Consider the following 23,080-nt stretch of genomic DNA (forward strand, 5'->3'; position numbering starts at 1 on the left):
GGGTGGAGAAATACAGTGGAGATCCTGTAACACACACCTACTACAAACCACTACTTTTTGAGAGTAACAATGCTCATTAAACAAATAGTTCCTCTGGTTAACCCCCTGATATTTGGGAATCGAAACGCTGGTTATAAAAAGAGCTGGGTGTTTGTTGTGAGTCGCGATTCTTAAATACTTACCATTCACAGTAAATGGCCTCCGGGACCATAAGGGGGATTTACATATAAAACAGCAGGGAGCTCCTGTACGGGCAAGGATGAAGAGTGAAGACAAGGAAGAAGTAGGAGAAAGATGAGTTCCTGCTGGTGTTGGGTGTGCCCAATCTTAGATGTAATTAATCATTTTGCAGTTTAGAAAGGAGAAAAAGTGAGAAAGACACTCTGACAGGCAGAAACACTGATGGATAGAAGACACAAGAGATACAGAACGAGAACACAACTGAAATAAATACAAGCTGTGCTGAACTTGTGGCCTCCTGTTTCTAATACATGCTGCAAAAATGCAACACACAACAGCAGAAAAATGTTTTGCAGAGACACAGAGCAGTTGGAAAGAGGTTTTTCATTTCTTTGGCTTTACTCCAAGACAGTGTCTGTTAATATCTGTGGCTCCTTGCATACAAAGTCACCTAATTTTCCGACACTACAGGAGGAAAATGACCCTAAACATGCAGACAAGACAACCAATCATTGTTTATGTCCAAATAGTGAACTAATCTTGACTGGCCAGGACACTCATCTGAACTCAGTTCAACTGAGCATGTGTTTGACTTCCTGAAGACCAGATTGAAGGCATAAAGGCTGCAAAACAAGCAAGAACTAAAGATGGCTGCAGTACAGGCCTGGCAGAGATTTACACTATGATCTGCAAGGGTTTGCATCCAAATGTAAAACATGAATGTTAATTCTGACTGGTTGAATTACTTTCTGTCCTCTGACCAAAAAAAAAGGTAATTTTCTACACTGTTCACCTGATGTCTATGTAAACACCCTGATATTAAAGCTAGGAGCCGTGTTTTTAACCTCACTGTTTCAAATCAAATCCTATGTGCTTGAGATACAGAACCAGCACAACAAAAAATGTGTGATTGGTCTATAATATTTTCTTACTCCACTGTATTGTTGCAATTGAAATGTGACATACAACAGCCGTGTGCTGTAGGCCATGTCACAAAGTTGCATCTAAACAGAGTTGAAAGTGGAGCAAACCCGTGAAGCAGACACGACAACGGTGGTAGAAGGAGTCAGTCTCCACCTGAGGAGAGACTCCTGTGATTTTTCTGGAGTTCAGAGCTCTGCTGATGGTGATGTAAAGTGACGGATGCCTCTGGTGGGTTTCGAAGAATATAAAGTGTAAGACAATCCACAGAGCAATGGAGCCCAAATTCCTCAGGTGAAAGAAAACACTGCGCTAAGAGCTTTGTGTGTCTAATGTGAACCACTCAATTCTGGTAGAATTTATTTTGTACAGTGCATTAATAGATTAAAAGGGCTGGCAGTGGCTGTCCTTTCACAATGTGGAGGGCCTGTTGCTGAGCGGAATAAAGGCTGATTATCCTGTCTAGTGTAGACCATAAAATAAATCCCTTTCCTGTGGCATTTGCCAGGTGTGTGATTGCGGCCAATCCCCCCAGGTTCTTCCTGAAAGGCATGTGTTCTGCACTTTCAGAGGCTGAGGCCGGCTCTCTGTGTTTGGCCGGGCGGAGTTGGGTTGGTGATCCTGTGGGCAGGATAATCTGCTGTAATCCCCGGCTCTGTGATCTGACCACAGCACAGTAGAGAGGTGGATAGGTGGGAGAGGCTAGGCCTGAAGCAGACAATTGGGGGGCGAACAGGGCCGGGGCAGTGGATGGGGTAGATCTGAGGGAAGTCGGGGCTGTAAAAACATTCATTTACCTACTCTACTTAAAAATGACCAGCCATTTACATTCTGTGTTAAATGAACAAGTTAATGGGTTTGTTCTGTTTGGCCATTGTTTTAATGTAACTGTAAACTTTTTCAGTTTGAATTGAATTGATCACTTGACTTTGTTGTAATACTCCATGAACGGTAATGAGTACCGTTCATGGAGTACAGGTGCAGAGCTCCTGTCACAGGGGAATCCTTTGTACGGAGAGTGGACCCTCCACCCATAGGTGGTAGAACAGATCTGGCAGAGATATGGTCAGGCAGCCGTAGATCTCTTCGCCTCACAGGAAAACACACATTGTCCAGTGTTCTTCTCTCTGTCACCCACCCATGGCCAAACGTGCTACTCTATGCAGACCGCATAGCGCTCTGGGCTTGGCCCGTGAGAGGTGGAACCTGAATGCATCAGGCCTGCCAGAGCAGGTCATTGACACCATTCAGAGTGCAAGGGCCGCATCCAGTATTTTGAGGAGTGGTGCGAACATAGGGATACCATCCCTTTTCAGTGTTCTGTGGTAGACCTGCTGTGTTTCCTGCAGTACCTGATGGATAAAGGGAAGGCTTTTTCGACAATTAAGGTTTACTTAGCTGCTGTCTCAGCTTGTCAAGTGGGTTTCGGGGATAAGCCGGCGGGGCAACATCCCTTAGTTTGTCATTTTATGAAAGGGGCACGCTGCAAGCTCCCAGTTTCCAGGCCCCTGGTTCCTCTGTGGGATTTGTCAGTCGTGTTAGACCCTATCTCATCACCCGTTTGAGCGTAGGGAAGCAGTAGGGATGAAGTTTGTCTCTCTTAAAACAGCTTTGCTCTTGGCTTTAACCACTGCAAAGCACGTAAGTGACTTACAGGCTTGGTCTATTCACCCTACCTGTCTGCAGTTTGCCCCAAGGGCTCTCTAAAGTCTGTTTGCGGTCCAACCCAGCCTTTGTGCCTAAGGTGGTGGAGTCAGCCTACAGGTGTCTCGGTGGAGCTTTTAGCTTTTAACCGGCCTCCTTTCTCCTCAGGAGAGGAGCAAAGACTTCACATGTTATGTGTCCGGGCTTTGCACATGTATGTGAGTCGGACGGCTGGGTTCAGAAAAGCGGATCAGCGGTTTGTGTTCTGGGCTACTAAGGGCAAGCCATTGTCTCGCTTGAGGCTGTCCCACTGGATTGTGGAGGCTATATCACTGGCCTATGAGTGTAAAGGTTTGCAGGCCCCCCAGGGCCTGAGAGCTCATTCCACAAGGAGCATGGCCACTTCATGGGCCCTTTTCAGGGGTGTGTCAGTGAAGGAAATTTGTGCAGCGGCAAGCTGGGCTACTCCTCACACTTTTGTGAGGTTTTACAGGCTGGATGTTTCCGGACTGTCCTTGGCACATGCTGTGCTGGAGGCTACGGCGCCGGGGTCAGTGTGACTCTCGGTTCAATATGATTTTGGCTTTGGGAGATTCATGCAATCCTGGAGTGGTCTATATCTCCCATAGTGAAACACTGAACGAAGTTAGAAAAAGAACTTTAGGTTACTTAATGTAACCCTGGTTCTTTGATAACAGAGTGAGGTGTTTCACCAACACGTCCCTCCTTGCAGAGACACGGAAAGAAACCTATCTGGAATGATTTGTAAGGAGCTGGTCGACAGTGATTATATGAGGGGGCGTTGCCCTAGCACAGTTCAACCTGTCTGTCACGGACAGACATGGTGTCACTGGAGCTTCCGTAGTTGGTCACGCCGAGGTGATTTCCATAGTGAAACACCTCACTCTGTTATCAAAGAACCGGGGTTACGTTAAGTAACCTAAAGGTTTCTGGAGAGCTTTAACTCAAATGCAATGTATGCTGGGAAATATGCTAGTAAGATAATGATGTTTCTTGGATAACATAATTGATGAGTTTAATGAGTGTTCAGTCGCCAGGTTGGAAGAAGTCACGAAGCTTGAGTTCAATTTCCCCAGCTTATTCTGCACACAAGAACTCTCTGTAAGATGCATCGTTCTGATTTAATAACCACACTAATACCACAGTAATACATGTGTATAATATTTCTTTCTTAAAATCCAATTCAGCTTGATATTACACAGATGATATGGTTGTTGGGATGACTAATATTTGATCTAATTCCATTGAGTTAGTAAAAAACAAAAAAAGAAATCACATTTTACAGTGTGACTACTGACCAACATATCACTGTCACACTGTTAATTTCTGCTCCAGTGTCCTGCCTTGTATTTTCCCCTCCTCCATGTATGTCATATTTTTCTCATCCTGGCTCTGTGAAGCTCCAGTGGCCAGATGCCCTCTTTTTGCCCATGTGGCGTGGCGCCAGCACTTTCCCTTCAGAGCTTGCACGTGAAAATAAGCATCTGTGCTTGCTTGGCAGAGGAGGAAGCGGAGGCAGGAAATAACTGTCATTCTTCACTGAGCTGAGAGTATGGACTCGGTGTGTGTGTGTGTGTCTCGTGGGGAGAGAGAGGGTGATGGACTCAGGCTGGTTAATCATTAACTTAGTGAACTGAAGAGGAGGATGAAGAAGAAAAACTGGGGTGGGGTGTGTGTGTGTCTCGTGGGGAGAGATTGACTGGGACTGTTTTTTTTTTGTTTTTTTTTAAAGTAGCTTAAAGCACCACTAGAGAATTTTTCCTGCTTCGGTCCCCCTACAGGTTGGAAGCAGAATTGTCCATTAAATTACATTGTCCAGTTCATTCGAACTACAGATCCGCTACCCCAGTGGTTCCCAACCTGGGGTCCAGGCACCCCTTAGGGGGGCGACAAAGATCACAGGGGGGGCGCAAGTCTTTATCTGGTTTGAGGTTGAGGTAGACCTTTTCTTCTCAGCTTTTCTTAGACATAAGTAAAGGGGGCGCCAAGGAAAAAAGGTTGGGAACCACTGCGCTACCCGATCTGGCGAACTTGCATAATGTAATGTAATGGACAATTCCGCTTCCAACCTGTAGGGGGACTAAAGCGGGAAAAGTTCTCTAGTGTTGTTTTAAATGAATGAGAGTTGGCTCATCCCCACAGAGAGTGTCACTGCCCGATGTGAGTCGAGTGCAGATGTGAGTTGCGCATGCGTCACTTTGCGACAAGGAGCCTACAAGAACCTGCTAACGAGCTAACGAGAGACTTCTGTAATGTCAATACAAAAAAAAATTGACCTACATAACAAAGTTTGTTCACTGCTGGCTACAAGTTAGCAATCAAACACAATGATGTGTCACTTGAATGGCGTTTTGAGCTAACGTTGGCAAGCAAACAATCATAGCTAGCTATGATTGACTGAGCTTGTCTGTGTGTATTTCAGGCCTGTGTGTAGTGATTTCTAACAAACAGAGTGTAAATTGTAATTTCCCCACTGGGGATCAATAAACAGTAAAAAAAAAAAAAAAAAAAAAAAAACGTTTTGAAATGATTTACATCTTCTGTTATTGTTTGTAATAAGAAAAGTTTATTATTTTATGGATTTCACAAATTTCAGTATGACACGTTATGCCATAAACCGTTTAAATCTGAGCATGCGCAACTCACATCTGCACTGGACTCACAGTGACAGAGAGGCCTGATTAACCCAAGGGGGTAAGCTTCGCTTCAGAACGCGAACCTCCGATGGCGCCATTTTGTTGTTACAAAGCGATCACCTCTTGTTAGCATTACACTGACCGCCATTTTTTTTTTACGTCACTTGACTGCAAATAACTTTACATCTGAAGCGTTTAAAGATTCTATTTGTCCATTGTTTATTTCTAAAGAAACACGACAATGTATAAAAGGCTCCATTACCTTGTACCTCACGTTATAGCTCCGTAGCAGACGTTTTTGTAAAAATAAGCTAACGATTGTCTCATAACCAAGTGACTTACTGTCGCACAGTAGAGGAATTACCGTATAGTACAGGAGAAGCTTGCAGGCAGTTTCGACTTACATTAGCTATTTAGGTTTAATTACTAATGTTAACTAGCATGTTAGTTAGCAATAATTAGCCTGTGCCCATGTTATCTCCTTACATATACCTACACTCTCCGTATCTGTAAGATTGGGAATGATTGAGATTTCTCTTGTCACAGCTACCAGAAGACTTACAACTTTCAGACACGTTGCTCACGTCACATTTACGTTGTCTCTGTCAGTTGGAGGCTGCGCAGTAAAGCAAGAGATCACCGGAAAAGTGCTTCTAATAGCCTTCACTGGTCTCCAGAGCAACGGGGTCTATTGGTCCATTATATACTGTCTATGGATTAACCAGTCCCTCCAGGATTTCGTGATGTCGCAATCGCGCCAATTCACGCGAATTCAACCAATCACCGCGACTTTGGTGCGACTCGCAATTTTGACCAATCACCGCAACTTTTCTGCAACTTTGACCAATCATCGCGGTCTCCTGCAAAGCGTCGTCATACGTCAGCAAACTCACTTCCTTGTTTTGTTCAGAAGATGCAGCAGCATGCGCAGCAGACATGTGTGCTGCCAACGTCTCACATTTACCTACAAAAATAACAGCAAAGGACCGTGAAAAATAGTATCCAGATGTTCTGTACGAAAGCGTGGGTAAACTGTTTTGCAAGACGTGCAACGATTTAGACTTTAACGATTTAAAAGTCGCTGCCGTTTCAATCCTTGCTGTCGGCTCTCTGCAGCGGGTGGGGCTACTGCTACGTTCCCTCCGCGACTGAAGCTTGCACACACACAAACAGACACACACACAGACAGACACACAAACAACACACACACCCAGACACACACACAAACAAAACACACGGTGGATGCAGGAGAAAAAGGAGATGAGACGACACAATGACCTAAATTGAGGACAGCTACGCTCGTTATTATAAGTGCAAAGATAAGTCAAAGTCAGTACTTTATCAAATTGTATGAATGTGAGTACCAGGCCAGGTTAGGAAATTAACTAACAATGTAAAGATCAACAAGCCACTGATAGATATTTTCAAATTTGATTCATTCAATAAATTATAATTTTTTTGTCTTAAATCCACCAGCCATTTTCATATTATACCAACATTTGCAGCATCCTGAGCCTTTTTGGTAAGGTTACTAGGAAAACTCAGCCCAGGATAGTTTTATTCTCCCCAAAACATGTTTGCTTTTTATTTTTAAAGAACTATACAAAAAAAAAATTGTGACTTTTTTCGCAACTTTCATTGTCTCCCGCAACTTCATTGCAACAAACAAATACATCGCAACCTTTATCGCAATTTATTACAAAAGCAATTTTTTACAAAAGCTCCCGCGAAATCAGGCATTTTGGACCGCAACAATCTCAAAAAAAGGCCACGAAATCCTGGAGGGACTGATTAACAGCACCATACAGTGTGATGGAGGGAAAGGAGAGCTGACACCAACTAGACTGGAAAATGTTGATGTGGCAGCATGCTAGCACCATCCGGGGGCTTCCTTGTGATGATTGTTAATGGATAATCGATTGAAAGAGAGGGTCAATGGAGGGGATGTATGTGAATCTCCTCTACACTCTCGCAAAGACTTATAGGTTTAATTAAACTAATCACTGTATTGACTCAAAGCTCCAAAGCCCTTTGAAGCCTGCTGTATTAATGACATGAAATCAAGCTCCCCTTTTGTTGCAGAAATGTGCAGAGAAGAGAAAAAAATGAAGCGCTACTGCTGAATAGTTCAATTTTCCCAGATTATTATGCACACAAGGACTCTCTGTAAGAAGATGCATCATTGTAATTTAATAACCACATTAGTACCACAGTAATACATGTGTGTAAGATTTCTTTCTTAAAATCCAATTCAGCTTGATGTTACACAGCTACTGCACATGGGATAAATGAGTTTTACATTTTCAAAGTCAGCGACCATATCTCTCTGTCTTGCAAAATGAGTTGGGTTGTTAACATAGCCATTACCATAGGTTAACCACAAATCCCCTTCCCTCTGAAACCTCTGATCATCATGTCATTGTCCACAGCGATACACTCCAAGGACTCTGCTTTCACATAATGAAACCAAGAGAGCTGCCCACAGCTCGGCTTATAATCACCCTGTGTACAGACTGTGTGTGTCTGTGCATCTAGTTTGCCTTTTTATAGTGTTTGAGTGAAAACAAAAGAGCTTCAGAGTTAATGCTCATCTTTGTGTGTGTGCTTAAGTGCAACCTGGGGGGGGAGGGGGGTGTTTTTGCCTGTCTGTGTGTGTGTTTGTGTGTGTGCGTGTCCACATGTGCGCATGAGTCACTTTGAGAGGTTTCACCAGCTATTATTGAGCTGGGACTCGTGTATTTAATAGTAGATAGAATAATTGTCTCCTCATCAGCTCTCCAGGGATTACAATAGTGACTGTCATGTGAATTAGAGTTCTTGACATTTTTCCAAAGTCTGTCTTTGAAAGGCACTGTTCAAACAGGCTGTATGTGAGGCCTTTATATAATCGACTTTCCAAGACAAGTGCCACCATCCATTCCCATTGTGTCCTAAACAAACGATACCAGGAAAAGAAGGGAGGGAAAAGCGAGACCCCGAAGAAAGGGTATGCTACTGAATGTGGAAGGCAGGAAAAGAGGAGGAAACAGTTGACAAGGCATCTTATCTTTTACTGTGTTCTACGCTGTGCTCAGGCTTTAAGCTGCTTGCTGAAAGGTGGAACACTGAATTCATGCAGCAGGTTTTGCTTGGCTTTTTTGTTTGTGAGCTGCTCTTGCAGAAAGAGGCTGAGGGAAAAACAGACACTATTTACAAGTCGTCTCATTTGTGCTCTCATTTGGTATGTGCAGAGTGTATATTCAAATTGGGACACGCAAAGTTTAAATACAGTATCTTTCCTCTTTGTGTTTTGTGATAGTCGCAAATAAACACACAGGTTGTCAAACAGACAGGCCGACACACAATATTTCTTTCTCTCTCTCTCTCACACACACACACACACACACACACACACACACACACACACACACACACCACAGTAACTGCACATTATCCCAATCAACAAATTTAAAATGCCCTATATGTATTCCAAACACTGACAAAAATTTAGCCAACACACCAAAATCAAAAAGTGTTTGGAGTGAGTTTTCCATTCAGACAAGCAGAAATTAAGATGTGATGCTGGAAAATATGATCTGTTCTTATTGATTTTTAAAAGGCATTTCTCTTCATTATCTGAAACTGAAACACTGGACTGCTATTGTTAATTGATATTTTACTGTAAACAAATCACTAAAAAAACACCAACAATAACAACAATACCTCTATATTGCTCTTATTTTCCGATTGGTTGATTGATGATTATATTACTGTAAAGGTATGTTTTTGTGCATATTCCATCCATGACTCAACGTCTTCAGCTATAAGTTTCATTCAGTAACAGTTTCATTTCTCAGTTAAGTTACTACAATAACTATGTGAAGATGTGGAATATTAGACAGTGCCACAAGAATGTGATGCGGTAAGCTGTGCAATCATTACTGAGACATTCTCATGTATAACTTGCTCACTACTACTTTAGTTCTCTCTTTAAAGGAAATTGCCACACTTGGCAACAGTGTTGTTTCCAAATGCCATTTTGGTCATTCCATGAGTTACAGTAATACGTTGGTGACAATGCTGGTAAATCTATACCTTCTATTATTAAAGTAATAACACATCAGGGGCTGCAAGCAAACATGATACCTGCAGAACAGATCCAACATAGCTTTTATTAACACTGCAGTCAAATATTTCATCATTTTTGAGTTGCAGTGTGTTGTTGAGAAACTATGTAGACGGAGTGTAAAAACAAAACCAAACAAAAATCGGTCTTGAGGCTGTCTGACTGAATTACTTGTGGTGGACCTGATGCATCTTGTATGAAAGCTTTTTAATGGTCTAATTGTTGATCATGGAGAATATTAAGGTAGCACGGTGTCTTCTTACTTTTAAAGTCCATGGAAAATGCTGTTGGTGAGCAAGGCTGTTGATGTCAACATAAGAAATGTTTTGGGTGCAAACCTTGCACGCTCTTTGGTAGAACATGTAAACATTTACACAGGGCTTTGAGTCAACCCATTTCCCCTGATTTTTTTTCTCTCCTCTCTCCTCCTCTTCCTGGGTTGTTTCTATCTTCTCTTCAAATCCTCATTATACAGCCCCTGTTTGTTGCTCTACTCTAGCCCCTGTTGTCTGTTACTCTTACTGATCAGCCTTCCTGTTGCTGCAGAGGAACTGTGAGCAGTAAGATAAGGAGAGGAGAGGAAGCAAGACAAAGTAACAGATACAACGTGAAGGGCAAACGGCTGGCTAATTAGGGTATTAACAAAGATCATCACAGTTGTTTTTGCAGCCCGGGTGTCTCGAGAGTTTGTGAATGTGAGACGGCAGCTACAGCAACCTGGAGGCCAGATGGGGACAGAGGTCCAGTTTGGGCTGGCTGGTCCCAGCAGCAGCAAACAGAGCTGAGGTGGTGAAATATCAGAAGAGCTCTCGTCTGGGAGGAACAGACAAACCTCAAACAAACCTGCACAGGCTGAGGATGTGAGAAGGGGGGAAATGGAGTTCAAGCATCCAGGGCCTGAGGATCACAGGGCAGGATATGCATGTTGATGCACTTTGACTCCTCAGGCATGAGGCACGTGGGAGAGCAGGACTAAAGGGAGGATCAGTCCTGTGTTAATAGACCAGCTCTGGATTGAGAATACTTTGCACCACGTACGGCAGGTGCTGCGGTTCTGTCTGCCTGAGACGTGAGTCGGCGCACTAAAAAGTCGACGAGGGGGACTGCGTGGGAGGCAGACAGCCAAACAGAGCGAGACAGACATATTTAAGTGGAGGCTGGGGGAGTTTTCTTTAACTGGTCGGCTCCACCAGGGCCAGAGCTGGCAGCGATGAGTCACAGGAAGCTGACACGACAACTGAGGTTGTGGGAGAGTCCTGAGGGTCCCCCTCCTGCGCCCTCTCTCACCTCACCTGTGTCACCGGGCGATCAATCTCGAGGACACGGGGGCTCTGTTCTGTTTCGACGCATGAAACTGAACCGGAGTATTCAGGAGCGCAGACGCTCATCTCACTGTATTTGCAGGTACAGTTCTGCATCCCAGCTGCTGATCTATCATTTGACCAAGTCCTCACTAACGTTTCTCTATGTCTATTAAAAAGAAGCTGTAGTGATTTGTGATTGTTCTGCATCAGCTCAGATGAGATGTGAGCATTATAGACAGATGTTTGTAATGCAACTTCCAAAAGAAGATGTCAGAGTAAATTATTCCATGCAGACACTCTAATAACCATAGTCAGATGGATTAGATTTTGGGATTTGCTGAAATTCAGAATGTCTCATAATTACTCTCAAAGTTTGCAAAAAACAAAAACAAACTGGGATTAGCGCATGCAGCTTGCAGAGGGTCCCCCTGGCAGACGTTTTTGATGTGTTTTTCATTACCGGGGAAACTTGTTTAATGATAATTTGATCTGTAGCCACATTCACAAAGCCTTCTGGGGAAGAGGAGTTAGCCAATTTATAAGTAAATTCTAAAAATATCACACTTCACGCTTAATTTTAGAAGTCAAACTGAAAACCGTTCATAACTATGTTGATGACAAAGTTTGAGAAGTTTCAGAGAAGTGGGGTGGTGTTATGGAGATAAAAGTTATCCAGCATTAAAAATAGATTCTGCAGCTACACTGCAACCTGCTTCCTCATCTGTCCTTGTCATCCCAACATTTGACTGCAGTCTGAAAGAGACAATTATAGATCCACATTATTATATCGTATATCTGAAGTATATCTGAAGTCTTGTAGCAGTTTTTGTGTATGTATGTAACAAACCTGATAAAAAATTCAAGCTGTATACTTTTCAAAAATATTGTCAGATAAGTTGGTATCTGAAAAAACAAAAAAATGATGGAGTAACAGTACACTTATTAAACATCTTGCCCTGTCCCCTTTGGCTTGGCTCGTCTTTGAAAAGAGATTAGTTTTAGCCTTGTGTTTTCGGTTTAATGTTAATGAGCGATCTGCTGGCAGAATATTTTTGGGTTGGATGTTATACTGTATATCTTTGTCTCTTTTTCCTTTGTTGCTGATGTTTCCTCATGATAAGTATAAGCAGTCTCAAAATGTGTAAGTGTCCTTTCTGTTATCACTCACGTCTTCAGACAGACAGCTTTGGCCCAGAGAGACGCTGCAGTTGATGTGGCTCATTTTGCTCACTTAAAATAAAATGACTTGTCAGTAAAGTGTAATTCTCAGGGCAGCCCGGTGGCAGTCTGCCAATCCAACGGCACATCAGAGTCAAAGCTGCATAGGTTCATGCTATATCATCTGTCACATCTCTCCTTCAACTTCCTCTCTCAGAATCTAGAAACACTACAGGAGGATGGCCTCTGTGGCTTGTGTTTGGATGTTAAGGCTCATCTTGTCTGTGAGATAAGAGAAGCAGCTGCGAAATAAACATAAATGTAGCTAACAGATGTAAAACCAGTTTCCTTCCTGTCCTCTCAAACTATTCAGCTTCGATTCAGAGAATGGTCCCTCGCCAGGCCGCAGTCCCATGGATTCGCAGGCGAGTCCTGGGTTGGTGCTCCACCCTTCTTTCCCCCAGAGCCAACGCAGGGAGTCCTTCTTGTACCGCTCAGACTCAGACTACGACACATCCCCCAAAACCATGTCACGCAACTCCTCCATCAACAGTGAGGGGTAAGCATGAGGCCATCATCCTGAATCCATCACGTAGCATCACGTAGCAGAACATGAACAGCATTTAAAAATGTTTCTTAAACCTGCAGTGTCCACACACGCATGCACACACACACACACACACACACACACACACACACACACACACACACACACACACACACACACACACACACACACCACAGTAACTGCACATTATCCCAATCAACACATGATTATAATTATGCAATGATTATGCTAATAAAATCATGATGAATCCTTTTAACATTAACTGTTGTTCTCTGTTTCCTGGCTTGTCTCAGTAAGTTTAACACAGATAAAACCTTCCATTGGTGTATCTCAGGACTAGTTCTCTGTTTAGATCCACATAGGTCATTGTAAACATCCAGCTCACACATACAGCCTCTCATATAAACACTAATACCAAGTGCCTCAGCTGCCAAAACCCCTCACATTCATCTCATTCTGCTGTTTTCTGTTATCATCTTCGGTCCTGCAGGCACGCCGAAGACATGATCGTTACCCCTTTTGCTCAGGTATGTTTTCCTTGTGCTACTTTTCTGACATGTTTAATTGCTGTAAATGACTAGAAAAGGTGGTTAATTAGTGCAGTGAACATGTCCCCCTCCCTCCTGTTCCCTCCCTCCTCCTTCTCTCCCTCCTACGCTGTCCATCCATCCCCCAGGTGTTGGCCAGCCTACGAACTGTAAGAAGCAACTTCACCATCCTCGCCAATGTCACAACACCCACTAACAAGTCAGTATCATGCTGTCAAACACCCCTTCTCTCCACTTACACTCGTCACGACTGTCTGCTTAGTTTGCAGTGTGTGTGTTTGCTAATGTCTCCTTGCTCTCGTGGGGAAACACTTTTGTCATCATGATTAACCAGTTTGTTATTATCAAGCTGTGCTCAAGGAAAATATGATCTGCATTATTTGGCATCTCTCCAACTTGCTGGCTGAGGACTGAGTGCAGAGAACATCATGCCTCAGATGTATGTCCCTGACTCTGTCTCTGTACCCAGACGATGGACACGGTCAATAACACTAAAATTATTCTCCTTTGTAATGCAGCAGATAGAAGGAGCTTGAGTTGGCATGCTTTTAGCACTATGTCAATATGATATATAAAGCAATGCACCACAAAATTATCAGCATCTATAATTATTCAGTGTTGTGCCCTGAAAATGCCTCCCTCACTACACAATTATGAAACCACGAAGGCTTCTTGAAAGGAGAGCAGAGCTAAGGCTTTGTCTTTGAATATTTTTGGATACTTGAATATTTTAAATGAAACAAGGATATTTTTATGCAATTTAAACGATTCCCACATTGCAGTTTTATTCAATATTCAAAGACATTTTAATCTCGACATGCACTCCTCCATTGGTCCCTTTTTAGGGGCATATAAATGAATAACATACTGTACATAAAAATATGTATACCCCTCTGTGAGCCAAGCCTTTTGTTGCCTTATCCTGTGATGCTGGACGTGTGTTGAACCCCAGCAGGTGGCAGCAGCGTGTGGTTCTCACTTTGATGTAATGATGTGTTTGTCCACAGGAGGTCACCAGTGACAAGCCAACCCACTGTTCCCCAAGCTACACTCTCTGGTATGTTGTCAGCTAATTAAAACTCTCAGTCCAAAGAGTCCCACGGTGCCCTTACACAGCTGTATGGACACACTAAGGCTCCAACACTCCTAGAATGCATCATCAGTAATGAAAATTACTGCGGAACACTACAGAACATCATGTGGCTATTATGGCTGATTTTTTAATTAGCTGTGCTGCATAGGCTACATTTAATGAGATTGTATAGATCTTAAATTACTCAACAAATGATGCTAAAGCTACTAAAGATATGTGTGTTATGAAATACCCAAAGCTGATGCTGAGAGACTTTAATCCCTTTTTACTTCTAGATGTATAAAGGACATGAATGCAAAGCTTCATTTTCACTGTACAATCCCCTTTACCTTGTATGCAGTTGTAAAAATGTTGGGCAAGCAGCATTGCAAGACCACAAACTCTTTTAATTTACACTGCAGAATTTGATGCTTCGACTATAACATGTCTGACAATTTGCATATAGTTTTAACTAAACAATTAATATTAGAGGCACAATCACAGAATCTGTCCAATAGATGTATGTGTGTATACATACTATATATTGTGTTACTAAGCTGATTTCTGAAATCTGAATTTCAAATTTAGCCCTGTTTTACTGTGTTTATACAAAGTGCAATCAGTGTTCAGAAAACATGTACATCTTTCTTGCCTGGATGCTATTCCCACAAATGTACAGTGTTTTCTGTTAATAAAGTTTAAAAACAAATTAATTGAAATTTAAAGGGAGCATTCTACAGTTTTGTGAGTATTTAGGAAGCAGAACACTGATTCTTTGAGAATTTGGATAAAACAGGTTTTGATTTTGAAAATAAAAAGTTAGTTAAATTACAAAATCTGAAGGTATATCATTATAGACCAAAGTGTTGGCTGTTCAGCAATGTACTGGTGCAACCTCCTCATTTTGTATTTTTTTCATAAAATAGATGTTTTTTCAGTTATTACTTTGTTTTTGTCAACACCGTCAGACACAATAAAAAGCATAGGTTTTATTTATTTGGTATAATATGTATTTAGAGTTTTTAAATCATTATCTGACATCTGTAGTACACAGATATGCTGTTAAATGTTAAATATTCACTTTTGTTCATTTTTTATACTGTTTCACATTTACTCCTTTAAAAGATCCAACATCATACAACGTTTACTTTAAGCCTAAATAGAAAAAAGTAATGTTTTTTTATTTAACAAACATATATTTGTATTAAAAGAGACTTTTACTTTAATAACTCAACAGCACTGAAGAAACATATTGTAAGCATATTCATTTAAAACAAATAAAACTCCCTCTGACGGTGGGGACTTTAGAACTGATGGTGGTGACACTAATCTGGTGACCGTGGCCTCATAACAACATACAATTCCAAAATGTATACCACACAAGATGGCTTCTTGCTTAACAACTTCATTTAACTATTGGGTTAAAAAAATAACAATCCTGAGCATGCATATCATGTGAAAGAGTAGGTTTTTGTCACCACCGTCAGACATCACCACCGTAAGGTTTTTTGTGACGTACAGTCTGACGGTGGTGACAAAAACCTCCAAATAGTCCTTAACGGAGGCTAGAATATAATTGTTGATCACAATAAATACAGGCTCATGGCTGTGGTTCGGACGCAGCCTCAAGGCCGAACCACAGCTGTGAGGATATCACATATGAGTTGTTCACATTAGCCATCTTGTTTCCCCTCTATTGCTAGCTACTTCAGACCTCTTCTTAAAAAGTATACATTTATGTCATAATCTAATCTAATATTTTTTATACAAAAGAGACGGTGTTGACATGTTTTGGTGGCGACAGTAGCAGTGTCCAAAAATATGAACAAGTTTAAGAGAAAATAGCAAATTTAAGGGAACTTGATTGATCTTGAAGCATGCAGTAGAGCAGAAGGTTTGAAAATGGGGTCCTCAGGAATGTAGTTGACCTTTTAGTTGCCTGACTTTATTGCTTTTTATAAATATCTGACGGTGGTGACGAATATGTGGGACACATTTTGAGCAACCACAAAATAATAGTAAATATTGTTAAAAACTCACTGTTTGTAGTTTTTAAAACATATTACAATGTACTATTTCATGTGGTAAAGATATTATTCAATTCAATTATTACTTTATGTTTTTTTAATCAAGTTGAAATGATTATCTCCTATCCGAGGAAAACTGATTTTGTAGGCAATGGGCCAGCAAATAATCATTAAATTAATACAAATTTAAAATAAAACTATAAAAGAACCTTACATATGTGCAAAGGACCCCCTGATTATAACCTTGATTCTTTTTATTCATGAAAATGTTATTAATTTCCAACAGAATTGGCACTTTTCTTAGTGGGACATGTTTTCACCAAAGTTTCAAGAATCAGAAATAAATCAGTTTATAAATATTTCTGATATTTTCATATATATATATATATATATATATATATATATATATATATATATATATATATATATATATATATATCAGAATTCATGAAAAACTTTAGTTAGTCATCTAATTTTGTATGTAAATTAAAATGACATGAACTTTTTATGTAACTCAGCTAATCATAATTAAAATATAGGCCCACTCAGTTGCCCAGATAGCTCAGTTGGTAGAACGAGTGCCCATATATAGAGGTTTACTCCTCGACGCTGCTGCATGTCATTCCCCCTCTTTCTCCCCTTTCATGTCTTCAGCTGTCCTGTCAAATGAAGGCCTAAAATGCCCAAAAACTTTCTTAAAAAAGAAATATAGGCCCACTTTACTGTGTTAATACATATTACTGATATGAAATAATTTCTACAGCCTATGAAACACAAATAACCTATGATTGTTTTCTAATGGGAATACATATATTTAAGAGCTGTCAATCAAGTTTAGAGTGATATGTTTGGAATCAGCTGTTCAGCTGATCATAATTTAAAATATTGACCTGTTTTACTCTGTTTACAAACATACTGATTAAAAAACAATGTGACCGCATCAGAAAACACAAATAACTTTGATTCAGTTGTTGTCAAGTGTTATTTGTACACATATGGATTACTAGTTGAAGCAAGTAAATGCATACACTTTCTATCATTTGTGTCAACAAACTTACTGAGCTACAGCCACAGGTCATTTTAAATAGAGGATACTCTATCAGGTCATCACTGTTTGTATATTGTCTGTCCTCCCCAGAGGAGACATACCAGCAGATGGCTCGGGAGACTCTGGAGGAACTGGACTGGTGTCTGGACCAGCTGGAGACCATTCAGACCCACCGCTCAGTCAGCGAGATGGCCTCCAACAAGGTGCACACCTGTCCACACACAAACATGTTCACTTTCACTGTCCATCGGCCTCAACGTTAACTCAGTATGGTGCCAAGCTTTTTGAGGAACAACGTATAAACTGTGTATTTCATGGTTCACGAGGACATTAAATCACTTCATGAGAACTGATTACTATTGAATTGCAGCTGTATCACTCAGTGTACAAAAACCATTATGGCTAACCTTCTGTTCAAGCTTCCATTCTACAAATAAATACAAACAATGCAGCTCCACCAAGGTCAATTATTAAAATGAATTGAAAACAACAACAACAACAACAACAATGTGCAGGAGTAGTTTGTAAAACTAACTCCTTAAAAATACTTTTAAGAACACTGCATTTGGTTGTAAAATCCTTCATCTGGCTTGTCCAGCCTCCCCCTAACACCTGTCACACTGAACCTTCATACATTTTCCTCAAATATTGTTTGGAACTTATCAGCTGTTGAAGTAATCAAGCTGCTTTTTCTACTGTTGATTGCTTCAATTTGGAAAGCGGTGTTCATTAGAAGTAGTAATTCTTGAAAATATTTGTTTCCTGGGTTTATTTGCAATCCAGTGGTTGTAATTGTATTGATAAATAATTAAATGAATTCAAGCATCTCTGGGCTTTATGGCATTTGTTAGACTAAACACACTGATTATATCTAGTTAAGCTTTTGTGTTTACAACTGCAGCCAGGTTGCATAAAATGTTGATGTGCAATTTGCATTACCACAGCTACATGCTCGATGTATGCAGACTTCTTAGGTGTGCATTTGTATTTGTGGGGGCACGGGGGCAGAGGAAAAGATTGAGGGAAGGGAGGATGACAGTCTGTGGGTATGGAGGACATGAGAGGGAGGGGGAATGGGCCCTGATGCTGATGTCTCTGCTGTAACCTTGGCTATGGGTTGCTATCGAACAGCAGCAGGGTCTGCCCTTCCCTTTTAGTCATTGGCTTGCCACTCTGACCACAAGCCATGTGGTTTAGGCAAGAACCAATGAAATGGAGGTGATGCTCCTTTAATAGTGTTCTGTCTTAAAGAGACAGCATCGTGTACATGGTTTGTTTCATTCCAGATATTCTCTCCCATGTTGCACATCACTATTAATGAATGGCAAGGTTCTTAATGTTTAGAATCAGTCAGGCTTATGATGAAAGGACTGAGGGAGAGATACCAGGAGAGTGCTTAGAGTGTGTGCACATACAGTTTCCTGGGGTAAACAGAGTCTCTGTGAATATGTTCCTGCCTTTTCAGAGCTGCAACTAAGTCACAGAAATCCTCCGCACTGTGCCAACATGGAGGTACACATGAATATTCCCACTCAGTCTCTCACTCTTACTCACAGCCTTGCACACACACATATTTTCGACAGACGTACATGCTGCCTTGTCGCACATGCGCACTCAGGCTGAGAGCAGAAGCAAGCACAGACACACACACACATGCATGCGCCTGCAGCCACACTGCCTGATTAGCTTGCGAGAGCTGTCTACAGCATCCAGGGAAATGGCGCAAGAGGCAGAGCATTGGAGGAGGAACAGCAGCCCAAAGCGGCAGGATTAGACCTCTGGCAATTTGGCCAGCTGAGGCATGGATTGACACAGAGCAGGGGACTGGGATACGGAGCTATCAGGAGGCAGCCTGACTGACTGTGGACTGACTGCGTGTTGCTGGGATCTGTGGGAGACGGCACAGGCGGGCTGATGCACTGGTAGGACTGGGCCGGGCCTCTGGATCTGTACCGTGGGGGAGGGGCAGTCGACGCAGGGAGAGGGAGCCTGTTTTTCCAGACCACAGCTCTGGTGTGATTCTTCAGTCTGGCCGTCAGCTTCAGGCCTGCCTGCATCCCTCTCTGTCTCTTTCTCTCTCTCCCTCTCTCATCCTCTCCATCCTTGTTTTTCTCTTGCTTTTGTCTGTCTGTTGCATTTGTTTCTCCCTTATTCCTTCCCCGATGTTCCTGCTGTCATCCTTACCCTTTACCTCCATCATTCGCTTCTATGGTCATCTTTCCGTCCTGCCGTCGTAATCACTCCAATCTCTCTCCCCTCCAGCATCTAAATCTTTTATTACTGTTTGTCAAGAGGCTTAGCTCTCGCAACATCATTTTTTTGTTTACATCTCTCTCCCATTCCCACTGATCTCCTCCATCGACTCTTCTCTGTGCCCTTCAGACAGTCCCTCGCTCCCTCTCTTTTCCCCTCCATCTTCCCTCTTTCGGCTCCCATCCACCTCTACCCTGCAGTGACTGTAGATTTGGGTCAGTCTGCTCAGCAAATGGGATGAGATGTAGTCTCTACAGCAGCTGGATCCAGGGGGCTCCTGGTCTGACCATCAGGGGGACCCTCATCTTCGGACCACACTGAGGCTGGAGCCTGACTCTGGACTGACCGGGGGGCCTGCTTTGGGGTACTGCATGTAGGCAAAGACAGTCTGCACCAGCAGCCCCTACCCTCACCCCCTTCCCCCCTTCCTTCGACCCCTCTCGGGGCAGCCGTCACTCTGGAGTGTCCCGGCTTGACTGGCTGTGGCATCTCCTCACAAAACCTGACGACGCCCTCATGCCACTGGGGCACCCGCAGTGCCCCTACTCCACTCCACTACCGCACATCCTGCCTGTGCCATCGGCCCAAACCCCCTGTCACCCTCAACATGGGTGTGGTAGAGGCCATTGAGCCAGTGCTATCCCCCTGTCCCTCACCTGTACCAGGGGGCTACAGGCTGCCCCGCTCCTCCAGCTACAGCCCCCTGCAGGGGAGGGCAGGGGCAGAGCTGGATCTTGGTGCGGCTGCTGGAGGGGTTCTGGAGGGGAGTGGGGCGGCGGCGGAGCGCAGGACGCCCTTCGTGGACCTGTTCTGTGAGACCTGCTCCAGGCCCTGGCTCATCGGCTGGTGGGACCAGGTAGGGCTCGGAGAGCTTGCAGAGGGCAAACGAGGCCTGGCAGTGGCCATCTTGGATAGATGCTGTGAACTCTTCAAGTTGTTACATCTAAGCATGCATTAACAACTCTATTTGTTTACTCCATGCTCTTATGTCTTTTTTTAAACCAGCAGTTATGGTTTTAAAATGTGAGAATTTTATGTGTTTATATAGGATCTTACACGGTGCTACATGGGGACATTATATACTGAATTTATGTGGTGAAGGAAGGTTTTGTGGGTCTGACAATGGCTTTGTGAGTAACTGTAAGGCAGTATGTTCCTGTACATATTTTATACATGATCCACTGAAGGGGAACAGGGATGAAGGCAGAAAGTTTAATAACTCTGCTCAGTGTTCCTACATTGCAGCAGCATTGTAAACAAAAAGACAATTTCACTCTCATTCTTCATCCTTCTATATCTGGTCTACACTGCTGTCCTGTGAGAATACACCGAGCTGCTTCAAATCTTAGAAATAGCTTTGGGACTTTGTGATAAGTAGTCTAGCCGTCTTTACTGCAGGTATAATGCAGTGTCACATAATGTCCATTTCCATCCTCCACACCTGCGTCCCACATCCCTCTGTGTCTCTCTCCTGCTACCCTGAGGCTGGCCTCATTACAGACCTCAAGGAAGCCAAGCGTATTGTCAGTGAAGGACAATTCTTATTGTTTCAAAACTCAGTAGATATTTCTTTTGTCCTCAGGTGTGCCAACATGTTACATACATAAAAAAGATTATGATTTGTTGAAAGACATTGGGCACATTAGGATACATGAGTTTCTTCTCTGCTGATAAAGTAAATAAATGGTACAGGTTTTAGTTCAGAGAAGGGTCACATTTAGCGCATGTGTTATTTGGTTATTGTTATTCTTAATCATGTATGGTAAGAAAAAATAAAGCCCTCCTGGGTCCCTCACATATGCGAGTGTATAAGTGTGTGTGTGTGTGTGTATTGGTGGTCATGTCTGTGCAGTGTTTGCATGTTTGCTTCATTAGTCAGTGTCAGAAGAGTGTTGTTTGTCCTGGCACTCGGACTGGCACTGTGGAAGTGTTGGTTGGCAGCTATGACTCAGCAGTACAGCATTAGGGAAGGAAAGAACGAGAGAAAGCGAGAAAGAGAGGAGGAGGTTTGGGCTGAGCCTGTTGCCTAAGTGTGCCACAGGGCTTGACTTGCTTCCTTAGCTCCTGGTGACTGATTCTCCCCAACTGCTTCAATGATTTTGCTGTCAGAGTATACCTATTTGCTTGGCCTATCATGTAATGAGCGCAAGGCTGGGTGGGATGGATGGAAAAAGAGAGATAACTGAGAGGGAAAGAGTGAAAGATGGAGGGAATGCTTGTGGGAAATGGCAGGAAGGCAAAGTGGAGCCTGTGATAAAGGAGGGTTTTGGGACTCAAGGGCAGTAGTGGAGCGTTGTTTACCTGGAGAGGGAGGGGGGGAGAAGATTTAAGGAACAGAGAGGCGTGGAGAGGAAGACAGCAGAGGAACTAAGGGGTGACCTTGGTGAGGAGGCAGTTGCCACGGCAACCACTTTGGTTGCCATGGAGACTGTTAGGTGTGAAAGATCAGTCGGTAGGACACAGACCAAAGGGGTCTTGTCCGTATCGTACCTTGTACCTTCACATGACTTGTGCAACAGGTAACTATCAAGCCTCCAAACACCACCTTTATCTATAGAAATAAAATAATCACATGCTCAAGCTGAGAGAATATTCAGTATTTTCTGTCTGCAGCGACAATGTATTCGTTTATTGTGCCTGCAGACAAGTTGTTCATGATTGCCACTGTATATGTCTGGAGAAGAATACGTATTAAAATGCCACATTGCTACAGCATATAAATACATGGCAATCAAAATGCAAGCACACTGATATTGGGGTTTTGAACAGTATGTTCTCAAAAAGAGGAGGCATGATTCATCATTGATTTTCTCACCCTTTAGTGAATTAAGCCAGAATGAGGGTGATCATTTATTTTTTAATATTGGACTCAGAGGAATGCTTTGTTGGAATGTGTCGGTACAAATGGAATCTATAAGGTCAATGGTAATAATTCTGAGGGTTTACCAGTCTGCAAGTCTCTATATTGTTGGATATGTCAGTAAACCTTTCTTCTACTTTGTACTGTTCAAATCACTCACTTCCTGTGTCTGTCTTTCCTCCCCTCAGTTCAAGAGGATGTTGAACAGGGAGCTGTCCCATTTGTCAGAGATGAGTCGCTCAGGGAACCAGGTGTCAGAATACATCTCCACTACCTTTCTAGGTAAAGAAAACATCCATTTGTGACCAACCTCGATAGCAAGTCCTTTATAGCTTTGACCCATCCTGGCTGACCTCTGACTCTGAACCCCCCCCTCCCAGATAAGCAGAACGAGGTGGAGATCCCATCCCCGACTTTGAGGGAGAGGGAGAAACCCATGTGTCACATCAGCGGTGTGAAGAAGCTTACACACAGTTCCAGCCTTTCAAACTCCACCATGCCTCGATTCGGCGTGAAGACTGAACACGAGGATGCGTTAGCCAGGGTAAATACATCATTATCTTACTGTGTTTTTATTGTGTTCATGATTTATGTTTTTATGCTGCTGTGTGATCATAAAGATCTGCACCGAACTAAATGGATGGATGAATGAAAAAGCAGCTAAGAAGCTAGTTATTGCATAGACACGCACAAACAAAACCACACAGGAGATAACAAAAGAACACAAAAGAAGGA

The 23,080-nt window shown here is 42.6% G+C and overlaps 1 protein-coding gene across 2 annotated transcripts in view; it reads left to right on the forward strand.

Moving 5' to 3' along the window:
* The window catches only part of pde4a (phosphodiesterase 4A, cAMP-specific), a 49,386-nt gene that overhangs the window by 17,619 nt on the left and 8,687 nt on the right, over positions 1-23,080 (forward strand). Inside the window, exons 1-8 of one of the 2 annotated variants that reach the window (XM_028598677.1) lie at positions 9,931-10,911; positions 12,343-12,528; positions 13,028-13,064; positions 13,214-13,284; positions 14,093-14,142; positions 17,323-17,435; positions 22,534-22,627; positions 22,726-22,889. In XM_028598677.1, coding sequence (XP_028454478.1) covers positions 10,718-10,911; positions 12,343-12,528; positions 13,028-13,064; positions 13,214-13,284; positions 14,093-14,142; positions 17,323-17,435; positions 22,534-22,627; positions 22,726-22,889 — 909 coding nt within the window. In that variant the 5' untranslated portion in view covers positions 9,931-10,717. Of the gene's footprint in view, positions 1-9,930; positions 10,912-12,342; positions 12,529-13,027; positions 13,065-13,213; positions 13,285-14,092; positions 14,143-17,322; positions 17,436-22,533; positions 22,628-22,725; positions 22,890-23,080 lie in introns of those variants that run through there. The other variant, XM_028598676.1, reaches the window with a different exon arrangement.

Source organism: Perca flavescens, chromosome 15 (genome assembly GCF_004354835.1).
Source record: "Perca flavescens isolate YP-PL-M2 chromosome 15, PFLA_1.0, whole genome shotgun sequence".
Classification (NCBI taxonomy): domain Eukaryota; kingdom Metazoa; phylum Chordata; class Actinopteri; order Perciformes; family Percidae; genus Perca; species Perca flavescens.